The sequence below is a fragment of the Nomascus leucogenys genome, chromosome 10 (assembly GCF_006542625.1).
Source record: "Nomascus leucogenys isolate Asia chromosome 10, Asia_NLE_v1, whole genome shotgun sequence".
NCBI lineage: Eukaryota > Metazoa > Chordata > Mammalia > Primates > Hylobatidae > Nomascus > Nomascus leucogenys.
Genome location: NC_044390.1, coordinates 59,294,059 through 59,313,962, shown reverse-complemented (window position 1 = coordinate 59,313,962; position 19,904 = coordinate 59,294,059). Strand labels below are relative to the sequence as shown.

Sequence of the window (19,904 nt, the reverse complement as noted above, 5' to 3'; positions counted from 1 at the left end):
CGCCTGTAATCCCAGCACTTTGGGAGGCTGAGGTGGGCAGATCATGAGGTCAAGAGATCGAGACCATCCTGGCCAATATGGCGAAACCGTGTCTCTAACAAAAATACAAAAATTAGTTGGGCGTGGTGGCACGCGCCTGTAGTCCCAGCTACTCGGGAGACTGAGGCAGGAGAATAGCTAGAACTCAGGAGGCGGAGGTTGCAGTGAGCTGAGATTGTGCCACTGCACTCCAGCCTAGCGACAGAGTGAGACTCCATCTCAAAAAAAAAAAAAAAAAAAAGAAAAGAAAAAAAGAAGCAATGAGTGACCAAATATTTTTTAGGCTGGGCATGGTGACTCACGCTTGTATTCTCAGCACTTTGGGAGGCCGAGGTAGGAGAGTCATCTGAGGTCGGCAGTTCAAGACCAGCCTGGGCAACATGGAGAAACTCTGTCTCTACAAAAAATACAAAAATTGGCTGGGCATGGTGGCACACCCTTGTAGTTCCAGCTACTTGGGGGGCTGAGGCAAAAAGATTGTTTGAGCCCAGGAGATGGAGGTTGCAATGAACCGAGATCATGCCACTGCACTTCAGCCTAGATGGCAGAACAAGACTTAGTTTCAAAAATAAAAAAAGACCAAATATTTTAAAAAATTATATCACAGACCCAAATAAACTCTCAGATTAATAAACCCTTTGTCCAGCAGGCAGAACCAAAAGGTGTCTTTTTCTAAGTCAGCCCCAACAGACTTTTAAATTTGTACAATACTCTGATTAAACAAACACAGTGAATGTAAAACCAGACTTCTAATAATGTTGAATTTAACCCCAGCTCTGTAATCCTGGTTAATAGCTAGAAGTAAATAAATCACCTTAGGCCAGATGAGGTGGCTCACATCTGTAATCTCAGTACTTAGGGAGGCCGAGGCAGCCGGATCACTTGAGCCCACGAGTTCAAGACCAGCCTGGGCAACATGGTGAAACCCCATCTCTATGAAAAATACAAAAATTAGCTGGGCCTAATGGTGCATGCCTGTAGTCCCAGCTACTCGGGAGGCTGAGGTGGGAGGATCACTTGAGGCTGGGAGGCGAGGTGGAGTTTTGCAGTGAGCTGAGATCATGCCATTGCACTCCAGCCTGGGAAACAGTGAGACTCTGTCTCAAAAAAAAAAAAAGAAAGAAAGAAAAGAAATCACCTCAGTCTTCTACCACCTAAGTCCTGTGTGTTCTGAACAAGCAGCTGAATGCAATGTAACACCCTCAGCATTGCTTCGACTATGCCCCCCTTTTAACCTGTAACAAGACCAAAAACCCCACCAAATTCCCACTTTGCCTCAGAAATGATTAGCTGAAACAATTTTATCTTCACCAACCAGCCTGCACAAAATTAATGTAGAGCAAACTTTCCTTAAGTTTCTCTCCCTCCTGCTGGACTCAGTCTGAGCCAGCATACAATTCTTCTTATTTATTTATTTATTTTGAGATGGAGTCTTGCTCTGTCACCCAGGCTGGAGTGCAGTGGCACGATCTCAGCTCACTGCAACCTCCACCTCCCGGGTTCAAGCGATTCTCCTGCCTCAGCCTCCTGAGTAGCTGGGACTATAGGCGTGTGCCACCACACTTGGGTAATTTTTGTATTTTTTAGTAGAGATGGGGTTTTGCCATATTGGCCAGGCTGGTCTTGAACTCTTGACCTCAGGTGATCCACCTGCCTCGGCCTCCCAAAGTGCTGGGATTACAGGCGTGAGCCATGCGCCCGGCCACAATCCCTCCTTTTTAACTTCTCCTAAGAACTGACTGAAGTCAAGGTGAAATATTCTGTGATGTAGGATCTGATTTTCACCTTCCATCTTACTCTCTCTCCTACCTTCTTTCTAATATTGTTTGCTCTTCACTTTGAAAAGCAATTTTCTGGCTGGGTGTGGTGGCTTATTCCTGTAACCCCACCACTTTGGGAGGCCAAGGCGGGCTGATCACTTGAGGTCAGGAGTTCGAGACCAGCCTGGCCAACATGGTGAAACCCCATCTCTACTAAAAATACAAAACTTAGCTGGGCATGGTGGCGGTCACCTGTAATCCCAGCTCCTCAGGAGGCTGAGGCAGGAGAATCACTTGAACCTGGGAGGTGGAGGTTGCAGTGAGCTGAGATCGCGCCACTGCACTCCATCCAGCCTGGGCAACAGAGCGAGACTCCATGTCAAAAAAAAAAAAAAAAAAAAGGAAAGCAGTTTTCTGCCTAAACTTTGAGATCCTTGTAGACCTTATAGTTGGTAGTTTTCTCCTTTTGTAATATGCTTTTAGAATGAAGTCACTTCTTACCCAAATCCAGATTTATTTTACTTGAGAATGTCTAGCAACAGCCCCACAACAGTAACAAAGACATCCTCAGACAGGGCATCACCCCAAATGGCTCTGCCTGTGGATCTCCAACTTTCCAGTGCTCTGTAGCATCTCTCAGTATAAAGGGCTCCTCCCATGTTTGGAATGAACAGGTTGGGACACCTGCCAGGGAGGTGCCCCAGGAAGAACCAACTCAACTGGGTCTTCAATGACCTCCCTTTGCAGGCTCCAGATTGACCTTAGCTCAGAGTCAGTGGCCTCAGGCTTCTCCACCCCAGTCAAGGCTACTCACTTACCCTTACATGCCTTACATGGGTATTAAAAAAAAAAAAAAAAATACCCATGTGTGATGAATCCAGTAAAATCACTCCAATCCAGGGTTTATGTTTATAGGAGGGAAGAAAACTACAACACATCTATATTTTATAGTTCAATAGAAAAAGCACAAGCATCTATCCGTTTCAGAAAACAAATGTCATTAATTTATCATTTTCCATAATAATAAATCATTTAGTAAATGAATAATGATATTTGAGTTCTTCGGCTGTTGGAAAGTCCTGTCCCACAGAATTTAGCATTAGTCTGTCAAGTCCACATAACAGGAACAGAAAGAGTTATCTATCCACTGTCTCAAATTCTCTACTCTACAAAGGAGAGGAACTAACATTTTGGTAAATCTTTATAATTCATCAATATATCCACCACACTTTCTTGCAAAAATGTATTCATTTTTCTGCAGTCATAAAGGAAAAGAGTTTTCCCAATTTCTTTTCACTGCTAGGCCTTGAAATTCCATTTGAAATTGTCCAATAAAAAAACAGACCTGAGGCTGGGCGCGGTGGCTCACTCCTATAATCCCAGCACTTTGGGAAGCCAAGGCAGGTGGATCACTTGAAGTCAGGAGTTCAAGACCAGCCTGGCCAATATGGTGAAACCTTGTCTCTACTAAAAATACAAAAAAATTTAGCTGGGCATGGTAGCATACGTCTGTAATCCTAGCTACTCAGGAGGCTGAAGTGGGAGGACTGCTTGAACCCAGGAGGTTGAGGCTGCAGTGAGCCAAGATCGCGCCACTGCACTCCAGCCTGGGTGACAGAGCGAGACTCCATCTCAAAAAAAAGTAAATAAAAGTTTAAAAAAGAAATAAAATATAGGACTAAATATGTAATTAGTTTTCTGAAACCCAACTTGTTTTTGCCTCTTTGAACATACTTTATCTTCTTTATTAAGCTCTAATGATAAAATGCATTTTGCAGTTAATAAAAGGCTGAAATGAGGGAACAAATCTTTTCAAGATGACAAATGCAGGGAGGGGCTGACTGGAACACAGACAAATCTGACTCAAGTGTCAGCTCAGGTCCTCTTATCACTTGGGACATCTCCCACCCCCATGCTGCTCACTGAACTGCTGAGTAATTACCCTCCAAGGAGAATCTCCCTCAATACCACCAACCAGCTGGCTCACCAGCCATGTGTCCCCAGGGAATGGAAACTGGGGTTGGGGAAGAAAAGCTGAATGCCTTAAGGGCTTTGCTTTTTGAGGAACAGTATACCAGGGAACTCCTCCCACCCCACAGCATCCAGCCGCTCCCCTATAAGGTCCCACCCCCCACCTCTGGCTGTCCTCTGGGAGGAGTGACTCAAAGCTGATATTCACTAGACACTACAAAAGACTTAGCAGCTATGAGCATCTTGGAGCAGCCCCAAACAGTTCTGTAACCCAGGACCAGGACACCACAGAGGGTGGGCTGAGGACAGATCACCCTGTGCCACTTGCAAAGAGGAACCTCGACTGAAAATATTCAGGTATCTCTGTGTAGACAAGATAAAGGACAGCCACACATGCACTATTTTTTTTTTCTTTTTCTTTTTCCTGAGACGGAGTTTCGCTCTTGTTGCCCAGGCTGGAGTACAATGGTGTGATCTCGGCTCACCGCAACCTCCGCCTCCCGGGTTCAAGCGATTCTCCTGCCTCAGCCTCCCAAGTAGCTGGGATTACAGGCATGCAGCACCACCCTGGCTAATTTTGTATGTTTAGTAGAGACGGAGTTTCTCCATGTTGGTCAGGCTGGTCTCGAACTCCCGACCTCAGATGATCCGCTCGCCTTGGCCTCCCAAAGTGCTGGGATTACAGGTGTGAGCCACAGCGCCCGGCTTTTTTTTTTTTTTTTACACTGGAGTCAAGTGGTTATTCTTTGCTTCCTCACATGTGAAATGTTCACAAACACAAAACACATCTTTTAAAAAGAGCGATACATTGCTATGTGAAAAGAAAGTGACAATTAAAATAATGCCTCCGTTTGAAATATTGCCTGAGGGACAAAGAGTTCATAAAGTTGCTGGGAATTGATGAGAGCAAGTTAGCCTGGGGAAGGCTCTGAAAACCAAGAGACTTGCCGCCAGCCCTAGGAGGAGTTAGGATGAGGGGATAGGGTGGTGGATTTGAGACCCTGCTGCCCACATCTTTGGAAGACTCGGAGGGGAACCGGTCACCTTTGGGAAGAAAGAAGGGACTGGGGAACCCACAGATCACAGCTCCTCTTCCAAAGCACAAAGCCCACACACACGAGTCTGGATTCTGCCTGGTGACCCTCCGTTGTCACCGTGCAGCGTCCTCACCGGGTTCACAGGAACTGCGAGCCAGGCTGGAGGCGCGATTGCAGTTAGATATTAACCAGGTGCCCTCAGCCCCGCTGCCTCACGGGGCCGCCTCCCTGATAGTCAGGTCACAGCAGACGCTGACCACCGGCTTCCTCATCGTGCGTGGGGATAAGATCTCTGAGAGTTGCTCAAGAGTCGCCTGAGTTCTTTCTCGAATCCTGAGTTGCAGCCGAAAGGCTGGCGCCAAGCAGGCTGAAGAGCCCACGAGGGAACCCACTCAGCAGAATGCGGTTTCTTCACCTCCAGTCCCAAGAGTCACCCCTCACTTCCCCACCAACCAGCGACCCCACACCCCAGCCGCCCCTGTCCACACCTCTAAACGCCCCATCCCCAAACCTCTCAGGGAGGCGGATCTGGGGTGTCCTCCCCTCTCCCCCATTAAACTGTTTCTGCTGCAGCCTTCGGCGTCTCGGTGCAGTGACTCGGGCCGCGAACCGGTGCCGGTTACAACCGCACAATATGGGGAGACGCGGAGCTGCGGGAGCGGAGCTGCCCAGAGAGGGCGCCGGGGCCGGGGCTGCAGTGGCCGCGCAGGGACGGGACAGGACGCCCGGGGTCCCGGCTGCCGCCCCAGCCCCATCTTGCGGCCCAGGGGACCAAGGGCAGAGCTGCGCCAGGGGCACTCGGGTTTGCAGACCCCGGAGTCGCCCAGGGCGAGGCCCGGGTCCCCTCACGGTCGGTTTCGGCCGGTTCCAACCTGCCCCTTCTTTGCCTCGGGACGCCGGGCCCCGCACACTCACCATTTCCCGGCTTCCAGGTGTCCGGGTGTCCTCCTTAAAAGCCAGCGTCCAGTGTGGGTCCCGGCGCGACAGACGCTGATACAGACCTTCCAGGGCGTCTCTCTCTCAGCCACAGAGCCGGGACTCAGAGCGCAGGGGCGTGGAGAAGACTCCGCGGGCTCTTTGAACGTCGCACCCTCCTCCCTGCAGCGTGCCTGATTGACAGTTCTCACAACCCCCGCCCCCTCGGCCCTGATTGGATAGTGCTCCAGGTCCCGCCCCTTGGTGGCTGATTGACAGAAGAAGCGATCTCACAGTGCTGAGTGGAGCCGGATGAACAGGTTCCAGACACGACCCTTGGCAAGGCGGGCTTCCTCCCAACGCAGTGACCTGACCCCTCCCGAAGTGACGTTTGCATTTTAGAATTTCCTGATTGTACTCAGTGGATTCTTCCTGCTTTTTCCTCCTGGACAGGGACTCACAAGTGTGTGCAGGGAATTCCAGGCTCCCTGTCCAGTGGAGCCATTCCCGGACCTCGGAGCAGGAGGGGAGCCCAGGGCACACAGGCCACCCTGCAGCAGGAGGGAGGGCCTGATGTCCTCCAGGGATCAGGAATTTGGGGTGAGGCTGTTGGCGACGTGGCCAAGCCTTTCCCTCACCTTATCTCTCAATCTACTCATTTTCAGCCCAGAAGATAAAAACAGGACGACAAAATAAAATAGTTGAGTATGTGGAAAAACTGGAATTATATGGCAGCAATATTTCATAAAGAATCAAAAGAGAAGAAAAGCAAAAACTTGAGCAAGCTCAGAGAAGCAGTCTACTGCCCTCACAGTTCACAAGCAGACCCCCTTTCAGGAGGTCAAACATATGCCCAAGCTGGGAAGCCAGATAATGATTCCTAAAATGGAGCCCCGGGGTGGATCAGAAGCTGATGATAAGGGAGGGACAATTAAGAATTTAACTCTGAGATCTCAAAATACCTGTCCCTTCTGCACAGCGTGGAAATGCTCCCTCTTTATGCCATTAAATGTTAATAAATTAAACGCTCCAATCAAAAGCCAAGACATCACACTTTGAATTTGAAAACATTAGCCTTTCTCCATATGTTTGTGAAGTAAGAATACTAGACTTAAAAGCGTTATGGCCGGGCGCGGTGGCTCACGCCTGTAATCCCAGCACTTTGGGAGGCCGAGGCGGGTGGATCACCTGAGGTCGGGAGTTTGAGACCAGCCTGACCAACATGATGAAACCCCGTTTCTACTAAAAATACAAAATTAGCCGGGTGTGGTGGCACGCGCCTGTAATCCCAGCTACTCAGGAGGTACGAGAGGCCGGAGAATTGCTTGAACCTGGGAGGCGGAGGTTGCGGTGAGCCGAGATTGTGCCATTGCACTCCAGCCTGGGCAACAAGAGCGAAACTCCGTCTCAAAAAAAAAAAAAAAAAAGAGGATCACGAGATCAGGAGTTTGAGACCAGCCTGACTAATACGTGTAACTCCGTCTGTACTGAAAATAGAAAAATTAGCCGGGCATGGTGGCGTGCGCCTATAATCCCGGCTACTCAGGAAGCTGAGGCAGGTGAATCGCTTGAACCCGGCAGGCAGAGGTTGCAGTGAGCCGACATCATACCACTGCACTCCAGCCTGGGCAACAGAGCGAGGAAGAAAAAAAGCCATCTCAAAAAAAAAAAAAGCGTTATGAACTAGAAGCTGGTACCCATGGCTAAATAGAAAGGAGCTGAACATGAGATGTCAATAGATGAAATGAAATCTTCAATTAACTTGTAGAAACTATAGCATTTTCTGCCAGGACAAATGGTCATGTTTAGAAAATGAATGAAAACAATGACGTCTGAGTATAACTAATGCATAAACTATACTGTTTCCTTAAAAAAAAATAAGCACACACACACACACACACACACACACACTCCCACAGTCTATTATGCTAGAAACTGCTCTCTGAAGAATAAACTACTATTTTATGAAATGCTCCACCCCTCACTCCTCACATTAACTGCTCCTGGAACAATGTTCTATTTATTTGTTTCCACACATATTAAAAGAGGGCACAATGTATCAAACTAACTGATTGTCAGGGGTTTATATACAGATTCTGTATATTTTTACAAATGGCAACAAGTAAGTAGTTGATTTCTGCAATGATTTAAATACATATAAAAGCTTCCAGACAAAAATAGCTGTTCACATTACCATGATGAAGGAAAAATCAACAATGGTGAGACCCACACCCCCTCCCCCAGAGAAAGTATAAAAGAAATCTTAAGAGAAGCTAGAAAGCCCAAAATTTGTATGTGCAAGTTTAAACACAATATAGAAAGTATTGCTGTTAGTTTCCTCACAGTCAGTTCTATGGCAACACCATTCTTTTCTGAGTTAGGATGTTTATTTCTGAGGTTTTTTGTTTGTTTGTTTGTTTGTTTTTTTCCTGAGATGGAGTTTTGCTCTTGTTGCCCGGACTAAAGTGTAATGGCGCAATCTCGGCTCACCACAACCTCTGCCTCCGGGTTCAAGTGATTCTCCCACCTCAGCCTCCTGAGTAGCTGGGATTGCAGGCATGTGCTACCACATCTGGCTAATTTTGTATTTTTAGTAGAGACAGGGTTTCTCCATATTGGTCAGGCTGGTCTCGAACTCCTGACCTCGGGTGATCTGCCTGCCTTGGCCACCCAAAGTGCTGGGATGACAGTCGTGAGCCACTGCACCCGGCTATTTCTGAATTTTTTAAAAGAAAACGAAACACATCTCCTTCCCCCAACCCTCTGTCACAAAAATATCCTCTAATATCTGCTGCTAAATGTACCATTTCAGTGTGAGTTAACTTTAATGCATGCAGTAAGGAGCTCAGTTCATGTTTCTGAAGGTCAATATTCAACTTCCTTAGTAGCTTGTTGGAAAGACTTTCCCCCTTTAATTTGTCTTGGTCTATTTGTTGAAAATTAATTAACTATCCATGAAGAGTGTCTTAGTCCATTTGTGCTGCTATAATGAAATACTGCCAAGTGGGCAATTTATAAAGAATATTAATTAGTTTTCTCATAGTTCTGGATACTGGGAATTCCAAGATAAAGGTGCCGGCACCTAGGGAGGGCCTTCTTACCGCGTCTTCTGGAGGGAAGGAACACTGCATCCTCACAGGGCAGAAGACAGAAGGGCAAGAGAGTGTGAGCCCCATCCATCAAACCCTTTATGGTGGCATTAGTCCATTCATGAGGGCTCTGACAAAAGACTGAAAGTACCTGCCTCCCAAAATTGTGGTGCTGGTGATTGAGTTCTAACCTATGAATTTTGAGGGGACACAAACATTCAAATGATAGCAAAGGGGGTTTTTTCCGGACTCTCAATTCTGTCATATTGATTTATTTCTGACATCTTCCCAGTAAGTCTGGCTACTATACTACCTTGACCTGATGATGGAGAGCCCCACCCCATTCCTGACAGTCATGCGTGACAATGACTGTCATGCACAGATAGAAAGGGTCCTAAAGCCACAGGAAGATCTCCTAGACGCCTCCTTGGACGACCTAGACTTACTGTCATTTTGAGAAGGCCTCTCTTAACACAATTGTAGGGAAAACATACTAACTGGTTTTGTTATAATTTCTCCACATGAAACAATTGAGGCACACTCTTTACTCACTGTAAAATCAGCCTGAGCCTCTAGCTCATTGCTCTTACTAGATCTCGCATGTTGGCAAAGGGGAAACTGCCACCATTGACACTGATTCCAGATATGCTTTGGAAGTCTTTTTTGCCATTGGCACAATCTGAAAATCCTTTGCATTTTCAATTTGTTCTGGTACACCCATTGCCAATGAACACACATAACTGGGGCACTATTAGAGGTTGTTCACCTCTCTACTAAAATGGCTATTGTTCACTGTCTAGCCCATACGAAGGGGACTTCTACTACATCTCTGGGCATTAAAAGACTGCTAAACAAGGCGGGGCGCAATGGCTCACGCCTGTAATCCCAACACTTTGGGAGGCCGAGGCAGGTGTATCACCTGAGGTCGAGAGTTCAAGACCAGCCTGGCCAACATGGAGAAACCCCATCTCTACCAAAAATACAAAATTAGCCGGCGTGCTGGCTCATGCCTGTAATCCCAGCTACTTGGGAGGCTGAGGCAGGAGAATCACTTGAACCTGGGAGGTGGAGGATGCGGTGAGATGAGATCACACCACTGCACTCCAGCCCGGGCAATAAGATCGAAACTCCATCTCAAAAACAAAACAAGACTGCTAAACAGGAAGCCAAAAATGGCACCTTATCTCCGCTGAATTTACAAACCTGCCTTTATCCTTGACTTATACTATCAAGTAAAAGTTCAATAATTGGAAAAACATCAATAGGTACAAAGGGGAGACAACTATTGCACAGATTATACATTAGGCCAATCACACTGTAGCTCCTTTCTTTTGATGTTTTGCCTTGTGCTAATCTTCCACTGGATTGGACATAGATGCAAATGATGGATACTTAATAGTTTAGAAGGCAACTGGCTCTGTCTGCCTTGGCATGCACAAAATTTCTGACCCAATTATTTCCCAGTGCGCTACTTGTAAACTTGCCCAATTGCTGGATGAAACCAACATACCTCAGAGAATCCTCCAATGCCCATGCTGCCCCTCACAGTATTCCAAATTGATTAGCTTCTCTCCAGCTTGAGACCATTCCCATTGTTTGGTGGTTGTCTGCATGTTTAATGGATGTGCTCAGTGCTGTACAGCTACACATGCTCATGTATGAATGGTGAAGTAATTAATAACTGAAATTATTTCTCATTTTAGCATGTCTTTGTAGGCTGAATCAGATCATGGAAGTAATTATTATTATTATTATTTATTTATTTATTTTTTTGAGAAGGAGTCTCACTCTGTCGCCCAGGCTTGAGTGCAGTGGCGCGATCTCGGCTCACTGCAAGCTCCGCCTCCTGGGTTCAGGCCATTCTCCTGCCTCAGCCTCCAGAGTAGCTGGGACTACAGGCGCCCGCCACCACGCTCGGCTAATTTTTGTATTTTTAGTAGAGATGGGGTTTCACCATGTTAGCCAGGAAGGTCTCGATCTCCTGACCTCGTGATCCTCCCACCTTGGCCTCCCAAAGTGCTGGGATTACAGGCGTGAGCCACTGCACCCCATGGAAGTAATTTTATAGCTGATATAAAACACATTCTTCCAAAAACTATGGAGGACTTATTAAAATTTTACACCAGCCTTAATCATCAGGGCAAATGTAAAAATCTAAACACACAGGGCAAGAGGTGCTTTAGGCTAATATCTGTCAGAACACTGGATATCAATGGCCAGAAGAAGAAAATATGAGCTGACATCTTGCTGGATGGAACATTATGATGTACCCTTGCCTGCCATCAAAATAAGAGCCATCGTCATTCAAAATAAGAGCCATGTTTTATATATAAGAGCCATAAATTCATGTAAGCCATGTCAAACTTGACATGTATCAGCATTTCAAGGACAATTGGAAGAACATTTCTACAGGTAACCACCAAGGAAGATCGTCAGAGCCAATTCCCAGGCTCCAGAAATAAATGACATCACAAAATATAGATAAAAACAAACAAACAAACAAAATGACCTGATTCAAAATAAACAAAGGACTTGAAATAAAGTTCTTCAGCCAGGCACAGTGGCTCACTCCTGTAATCCCAGCACTTTGGGAGGCTGAGGCGGGTGGATCACCTGAGGTCAGGAGTTGGAGACCAGCCTGACCAACATGGTGAAATCCCGTCTCTACTAAAAATACAAAAATTAGCCAGGCATGTTGGCGCATGCCTGTAATCCCAGCTACTCAGGAAGCTGAGGCAGGAGAATTGCTTGAACCCGGGAAGCGGAGGTTGCGGTGAGCTGAGATCATGCCATTGAACTCCAGCCTGGGCAATAAGAGGGAAACTCCATCTCAATAAATAAATAAAAAAATAAATAAATAAATAAATAAACGAAGTTGTTCAAAGAAGATATATAAATGACAATTATATACATGAAATGATGCTCATCATCATTGGTCGTTAAGGAAATGCAAATCAAAACCACAATGAAATTCCAATTCACAGCCATTAGCATGGCTATTATACAGCCAATGTGAGAGAAGATGGAAGAAATGGCAACTCTTGTGCATTGCTGGGGAGAATGTCAAATACTGCAGCCACTGTGTAAAACAGTATAAGTATTCCTGAAAAAGGTGAACTTAGAATTTCTCTGTAACCCAGCCATTCAACTCCTAAGTATACACCCAAAGAAATAGAAATCAGCAACACACACACACACGTAACCCAATTTCATGGCAGCCTTATTCACAATTCCCAAAACAGTATTGTGGATATAACCCATATGTTCATCAGCCTATGAGTGAAGAAGCGGAGTGTGGTTTACCCATAAAATAGAATATTCAGGCATAAAAAACTGAATCACTGGTACATTCTGCTACATGGAAGAAGCTTGAAAACATTTTGCTAGGTGAAATAAGTCAGACACAGAAGGACAAATATTGTAGGCTTTTACTTAGAAGTACCTAGAATTCATGGAGCAAGAAAGTAGAAGAGAGATTATCAGGGCCTGACGATAAGGTGGAATGAAGAGTTCTTTTATTTACTGGGTAATGAATTTCTATGTGGAGTGATGAAAAGTTCTGGAAATAGCTGCAGTGGTCACACTGAGTCATAAATGTATTTAATGCTACTGAATTGCACACGCAGTCGCTCACACCTGCAATCCCAGCACTTTGGGAGGCCGAGGCGGGCAGATCATGAGGTCAGGAGATCGAGACCATCCTGGCCAACATGGTGAAACCCCGTCTCTACTAAAAATACAAAAATTAGCCGGGCGTGGTGGCAGGCACCTGTAATCCCAGCTACTCAGGAGGGCTGAGGCAGGAGAATCGCTTGAACCTGGGACGCAGAGGTTGCAGTAAGTTGAGATCGCGCCACTGCACTCCAGCCTGGCGACAGAGTGAGACTCCTCCTCAAAAAAAAAAAATTTCAATGGCAAATTTTATGTTAGTATGTGTTACTTCAACACAATTTATAAATGAAAGACAAGACACAATTCCAGTTATTAGAGATGAACGTAACTATATCTGGGATAAAAACCATACACTGGATAGGACTGTGCATATTGGTATCTACCTGTAGCTACTCTGGAGTCTGAGGTGGCAAGATCACTTGAACTTAGGAATTAAAATCCAACTGTGGCAACGTAGCCAGACCTCACCTCTAAAGAGAATAATAATAAGATAATAATAATACACTGGCTGAAGCCACACATGGTGGCTCATTTCTGTAATTCCAACTACTTGGGAGGATGGTGTGGGAGGATCCCTTCAGGCCAGGAGTTCAAGACCTGCCTGGGCCACATAGTGAGACCTTGTCTCTAAATAAATTTTAAAACTTAGCACAATGTGGTGGTGCATGACTGTTGTCCCAGCAACTTGAAGGCTGAAGTGGGAGGATCACCTGAGCCCAGGAATTTGATGCTTCAGTGAGCCATGATCACACCACTGCATACCAGCCTGGGTGAGAGAGCAAGACCATGACAAAAAAAAAAAAAAAAAAAAAAGCAGAGAGGGACAGAATAGCAGTAGAAGGTATTTAAAATGAAACACCCACCAAAATATGACCAAAAAATATGAACAGAACATCAATGAGCTGTGTCCTGATGACTACACAGCTACAAGTAACTTTTTTTTTTGAGACAGAGTCTTGCTCTGCCGCCAGGCTAGAGTGCAGTGGCGTGATCTTGGCTCACTGCACCCTCCACCTTCCAGGTTCAAGCAATTCTCTGCCTCAGCCTCCTTAGTAGCTGGAATTACAGATGCCCACCACCACACCTGGCTAATTTTTGTATTTTTGGTAGAGACAGGGTTTCACCATCTTGGCCAGGCTAGTCTTGAATTCTTGGCCTCATGATCCACCTGCCTTGGCCTCCCAAAGTGCTGGGATTACAGGCGTGAACCACTGGCGCCCGACCAACAAGTAACTTTTAAAAAATGATCAGAGGCCGGGTGTGGTGGCTTACGCCTATAATCCCAGCACTTTGGAAGGCTGAGGCAGGTGGATCATCTGAAGTCAGGAGTTCAAGACCAGCCTGACTGACATGGTGAAACCCCATCTCTATTAAAAATACAAAATTAGCTGGGTGTGGTGGCACATGCCTGTAATCCCAGCTATTTGGGAGGCTGAGGCAGAAAAATCGCTTGAACCCAGGAGGCGGAGGTTGCAGTGAGCTGAGATCACGGCATTGCACTCCAGCCTAGGCAACAAGATGAAACTCCATCTTAAAAAAAAAAAAATTAAATAAATAAATAAATAAATCAGACTGTCAATGAGTTGTGTGATGGGACAACTACAAGGACTCCTAAAAAGGCAGGAGGAAGCATAGAATAAAAATTTTTGTTAAAAATATATCAGCCATGGCCAGGTGCAGTGGCTCATGCTTCTAATCCGAGCACTTTGGGAGGCCAAGGCAAACAGATCACTTTAAGGCCAGGAGTTCGAGACCAGCCTGGCCAACATGGCGAAACCCCATCTCTACTAAAAAATACTAAAATTAGCCAGGTGTGGTGGTGCATGCCTGTAATTCCAGCTACTCCAGAGGTTGAGGCACGATAATCTCTTAAACCTGGGATGTGGAGGTTGCCAGTGAGCTGAGATTGTGCCACTGCACTCCAGCCTGGGTGACAGAATGAGGCTCTGTCTCAAAAAAAAAAAAAAAAAAAAAATCAGCCACACATTTTCCAAATTGGATGAAAACTATAAACCTTGAAATACAAGAAGCTCAACAAACCACAAGCACAAAATATATGAAAAAAATCTACACTAAGACACATCATCGTCAAACTGCTGAAAGTCAGAGATAATGAAAAAATTTTAAAACTGGAGAAAAAAGACACCTTAACTATAGAGACACAAAGACTGATTACATACTTATTATCAGAAGCAATCCAAACCAGAAGACCAGAGAAAAATTTTTAAGAAACTAAAAAAACAAATATGCCAACCAAGAATTCGATATTCAGCAAATATCTTTCCAAATAAAGGGAAAATAAATACTTTACTCAGTCATGCTAAAAGTGTTTGTAATCAGCATACTTGCTGATTGTCAATTGAATTCCTGGAGCAGAAGAAAAATGTTACCAAATGGAAATCTGTGAAGAATGAAAAGCACCAGAAATGCTAACTACTTGAGTAAATACAAAGGAGTTTTTACTATTGTCTATTTTAAAAATAAAAGATCATTGAATCTGTAAAAAAAAAAAAAAAAAAGTTGGGGGGCAAGAAAAGGAAAGACAAATAGCAATTTATTATGGCATTAAACAATATGGAAAGGATCTGCAATAGGCAAACAAATAGCCAAACAATTCTAAGCAAAACAAATGAACAACAAAAAGATTGGAGGACTTAATGCTGAATCAAGATAATGTGGCTTTGGCACAAAGACAGATGAATACGTTGATGGAATAGAATCATACCAGAAATATGCTCACACATATGATCTAGTGGTTTAGGATGAAGATTCAATATAATATTGTAGAGTTACACTATGAATTATGAATCTATTTAAAAATAAGGGGTATGTGTATGAAATGTTAAATGAAAATAGCAAGATGTATAGTAACATGTATACAATGATCCCATCCTATGTGATTTCTAGTTTGAACAAGCACTAAGAAGTGGTCTGGCCGGGCGCAGTGGCTCACGCCTGTAATTCCAGCACTTCGGGAGGCCGAGGTGGGTGGATCACCTGAGGCCAGGAGTTCGAGACCAGCCTGACCAACATGGAGAAATCCCATCTCTACTAAAAATACAAGAAAATTAGCTGGGTGTGGTGGTGCATGCCTGTAATCCCAGCTACTTGGGAGGCTGAGGCCGGAGAATTGCTTGAACTTGGGAGGTGGAAGTTGCGGTGAGCTGAGATGGCGCCATTGCACTCCAGCCTGGGCAGCAAGAGCAAAACTCTGTCTCAAAAAAAAAAAAAAAAAAAAAAAGAAGCGGTCTCACAGAAGGGCAGTTTCAGTGATTACACCTGGCAGTTCCAAGGGTAACACTGCCCCCAGGCAACATCTTACCATTTATTTGGAATACATTTCAATATAAGCTATTCTCATGAATACTCTAATGAAACAGTTCTCCAAGGTCCCCAGTGACCAAGCACTTGCCAAACTCTACAGTTAACCTGCATTCCTTATCTTATTCAAATTCTCAGTGACCTGTGACACAGTTGACCACTGTCCCCATCTTGAAATGCCTTCTCCTGCAAGCTTCCAGGATAGGACACCCACCTATTCTCCCTCCCACCTCACTGGCCTGCCCAGTCTTTTGCAGGTTCTTCCTCTTGCTACGCTCAGAGGTGGACAGCCTCTGGTCTCCTTCTGAACCCTTTTCTTCTGCTGTATTTTGTCCGTTACTCTGAAACCAGGTGACCTCTTCCAGAACCAGGGCTTTAACTAGTCTCCATGGTAGGGTGCAGTGGCTCACGCCTGTAACCCCGGCACTTTGGGAGGCCAAGGCAGGCGGATCACTTGAGGTCAGGAGTTTGAAACCAGCCTGGCTAACATTGTGAAACCCCGTTTCTACTAAAAATACAAAAAATTATCCGGCTTGGTGGTGCGTGCCTGTAATCCCAGCTACTCGGGAGGCTGAGGTAGGAGAATCACTTGAACCTGGGATGTGGAGGTTGCAGTGAGCCGAGATTGCGCTATTGCACTCCAGCTTGGGCAATAAGAGCGAAATTCCATCTCTAAATAAATAAATAAATAAATAAATAAATAAATAAATGGTCTCCATATGCTAAGGACTTTCAAAGTTGCATCCAGAACTTTCTCCCAAGCTCCAGACTCCTAGGTCCAATGGCCTGTTCAACACCTCCCTTGTTTGGCTCAAACTTATCATGGCCAGATGCAAATATAACCCTTGACTTCCCCTCCAATAATCTTCCTTGAGCCTTCCTCCTCTGAGTAAGAGGCAGCATTCAGGGACTCTGGAAAATAAAATTTATCCTTGACTCTTCTTCACTACATCAGAAATCCTATAAAACCTATCTCTGCCTGTTTAATTCTGATTTATTTTCGTTTGTTTTTGGTTTTATTCTTTGTTTTTCTAAAATTATTATTTGGTTGTTTAAAATTTTTTTATTTTTAATTTTTCTGAGTACATAGTGGTGTATATATTTATGAGTCACATGAGATGTTTTGAAACAAGCATACAATGTCCAATAATCACATCATGGGGAATGATTTATCCTTCCTGGGGCAGAAGAAATATGTTACCAGATGGAAATTTGTGAAGAATGAAAAGCACCAGAAATGCTAACTACTTGGGTAAACACAAAGGAGTTTTTACTACTGTCTAGTTTTAGAATAAAAGATCATTGAATTTGTAAAAGAAAAAAAAAGTTGGGGGAAAGCATGGGAAAAAATGGGAGAAGCATTTATCCTTTGGGTTACAAACAATCCAGTTTTATGCTGTTAATTATTTTAAAGTGCATAACTAGATTATTGTTAACTATAATCACCTGTTATGTTATCAAACAGTAGGTATTATTTAATCTTTCTATTTTTATGCCCATTTGCCATCCCCACCTCTCCATTACCACCCCACTACTCTTCCCAACCTCTAGTAACCATCCTTCTACTTTCTATCTCCATGAGTTCAATTGTTTTGAATTTTAGATCCACAAATGAGTGAGAATATGCAATGTTTGTATTTTTGTGCCTGGCTTATTTCATTTAACATAATGATCTCCAGTCACATCCATTTGTTGCAAATGACAAGATCTCATTCTGTTTTCTTAAGGGAAAATAAATTTATTAAGAAAGTGAAGGAATAAAACAATGGCTACTCCATAGGTAGAGCAGCCTCATTCTTTTTTATGGCTGAGTAATACTCCATTGTGTATATATATAGTATTTTCTTTATCCATTTATCTGTTTATGGACACTTAGGTTCTAAATATTAGCTATTGTGAACAGTGCTGCAACAAACATGAGACTGCAGATGTCTCTTGAATATACTGATTTCCTTTCTTTTGGGTATATACCCAGCAGTGGGATTGCTGGATCATATAGTAGCTCTATTTTTCATTTTTTGAGGAACCTCAAAAATGTTCTCCATAGTGGTTGTACTAATTTACATTCCCGCCAACAGTCCATGATGGTTCCCTTTTTCTACCTCCTCTCCATCATGTGTTATTGCTTGTCTTTTGAATATAAGCCATTTTAACTGGAGTGAGATGATATTACACTGTAGTTTTGATTTGGATTTCTCTGAAGATCAATGTTGTTGAGCACCTTTTCATATGCCTGTTTACCATTTATTTGTATGTCTTCTTTTGAAAATGTCAGGCTGGGCGTGGTGGCTCACACCTGTAATCCTAGCACTTTGGGAGGCCTAGGCGGGTGGATCACCTGAGGTCAGGAGTTCAAGACCAGCCTGACCAATATGGTGAAACCTCGTCTCTACTAAAAATACAAAAATTAGCCAGGCATGGTGGCTTGCGCCTGTAGTCCCAGCTACTTGAGAGACTGAGGCAGGATAATTGCTTGAACCCGAAAGGCAGAGGTTGCAGTGAGCCGAGATTGTGCCACTGCACTCCAGCCTGGGTGACAGAGTGAGACTCCATCTCAAAAAAAAAAAAAAAGTCTATTCAAATGTTGTCCCATTTTTAATTGAATTATTAGATTTTTTCCTATAGAGCTGTTTGAATTTCTTATATCATGTGGTTATTAATCTCTTATCAGATGAGTAGTTTGCAAATATTTTCTCCCAATCTGTGAATTGTTTCTTCACTTTGTGGATTGTTTGCTTTACCGTGCAGAAGATTTTTAACTTGATGTAATCCCATTTGTTCATTTTTGCTTTAGTTGCCTGTGCTCATCAGATATTACTCAAGAAATCTTTTCCCAGACCAATGTCTTGGAGAGTTTCCTCATTGTTTTCTTGTAGTAGTTCCCTAGTTTGAGGTCTTAGATATAAATCTTTAATCCATTTTGATTTTATTTTTGTGTGTGGTGAAAGGTAGGGGTCTAGTTTCATTCTTCTGTATATAAATAACCAGTTTCCACAGCACCATTTATTGAAAAGACTGTCTTTTCCACAGTGTATGTTTTTGGCACCTTTGTCACAAATGAGTTCACTGTAAGTGTGTAGATTTGTTTCTGGATTCTCTATTCTGTTCTAATGATCTATGTGTCTATTTTTATGCCAGTACTGTGCTGTTTGGATTACTATAGCTCTGTAGTATAATTTGAAGTCACGTGATGTAATTCCTCCAGTTTTATTCATTTCACTTAGGATGGCATTGGCTATTCTGGGTCTTTTATGGTTCCATATAAATTTTAGAAATTTTTTTTCTGTTTCTGTGAAAACTGTCCTTGGTATTTTGATAGGGATTGCATTGAGTCTGTAGATTGCTTTGGGTAGTATGAACATCTTAAAAATATTGATTCTTCCAATCCATGAACATGGAATATCTTTGCATTTTTTGGGTGTCCTCTTCAATTTCTTTCATCAATGTTTTTATAGTTTTCATTATACAGATCTATCGCTTCTTTGGTTAAGCTCATTCTTAGGTATTTAATTTTATCTGTGGCTATTATAAATGGGATTACTCTTTGGATTTCTTTTTCAGACTGTTCTCTGTTGGCATACAGAAATGCTACTGACTTTTGTATGTTGATTTTTTTTTCACATGAAGTTTTTAGTTTATTAATGTTCTCGTGAAATCCACAGTGGCCACAGATAACATCATTGCAGCACCTTTACTCCTTCAGCTTTTTGCCAGCACCAACATTGGCCATTGCAGTCCCCCTGACTTTCTTCATTCTGTTCTTGCGTTCCTTTCGTTGCTTTCTTGAGGTCTTTTTCTTCTCATACAGGCCATGTCTTGCAAGTCTATGTTTGGGTTCATTTTTCTTTGCATAATCCATAATCCAGGGAATCATAAATCACGCCAAAGCCAGTTGTCTTGCCACCACCAAAATGAGTTCTGAATCCAAATACAAAGATGACATCTGGTGTGGTCTTGTACAGTTTGGCTAGTTTTTCCCGAATTTCTGTCTTAGGCACTGTTGCCTTCCCGGGGTGAAGGACATCAATGACCATCTGTTTCCTCTGAAGTAGTTGGTTGGTCATGAACTTTCTAGTGTGGATAGTTACGGTGTCATTCAT

At 43.7% G+C, this 19,904-nt stretch overlaps 1 protein-coding gene and 1 pseudogene across 2 annotated transcripts in view; both read right to left on the bottom strand.

The window, feature by feature from the left end:
- Positions 1 to 5,922, bottom strand: part of ZNF823 (zinc finger protein 823) — a 17,523-nt gene extending 11,601 nt beyond the window's left edge. The window contains exon 1 of the mRNA XM_030820749.1: positions 5,723 to 5,922. Within this exon, the coding sequence (XP_030676609.1) occupies positions 5,723 to 5,725 (3 nt within the window). The 5' untranslated portion in view covers positions 5,726 to 5,922. The remainder of the gene's footprint in view (positions 1 to 5,722) is intronic.
- The window catches only part of LOC100605838, a 20,514-nt pseudogene extending 610 nt beyond the window's left edge, over positions 1 to 19,904 (bottom strand). Inside the window, exons 1-2 of the transcript XR_001116348.2 lie at positions 19,494 to 19,904; positions 7,630 to 7,632 (exon numbers count right to left, since the gene is read on the bottom strand). The product of XR_001116348.2 is annotated as a 40S ribosomal protein S24 pseudogene (transcript). The remainder of the gene's footprint in view (positions 1 to 7,629; positions 7,633 to 19,493) is intronic.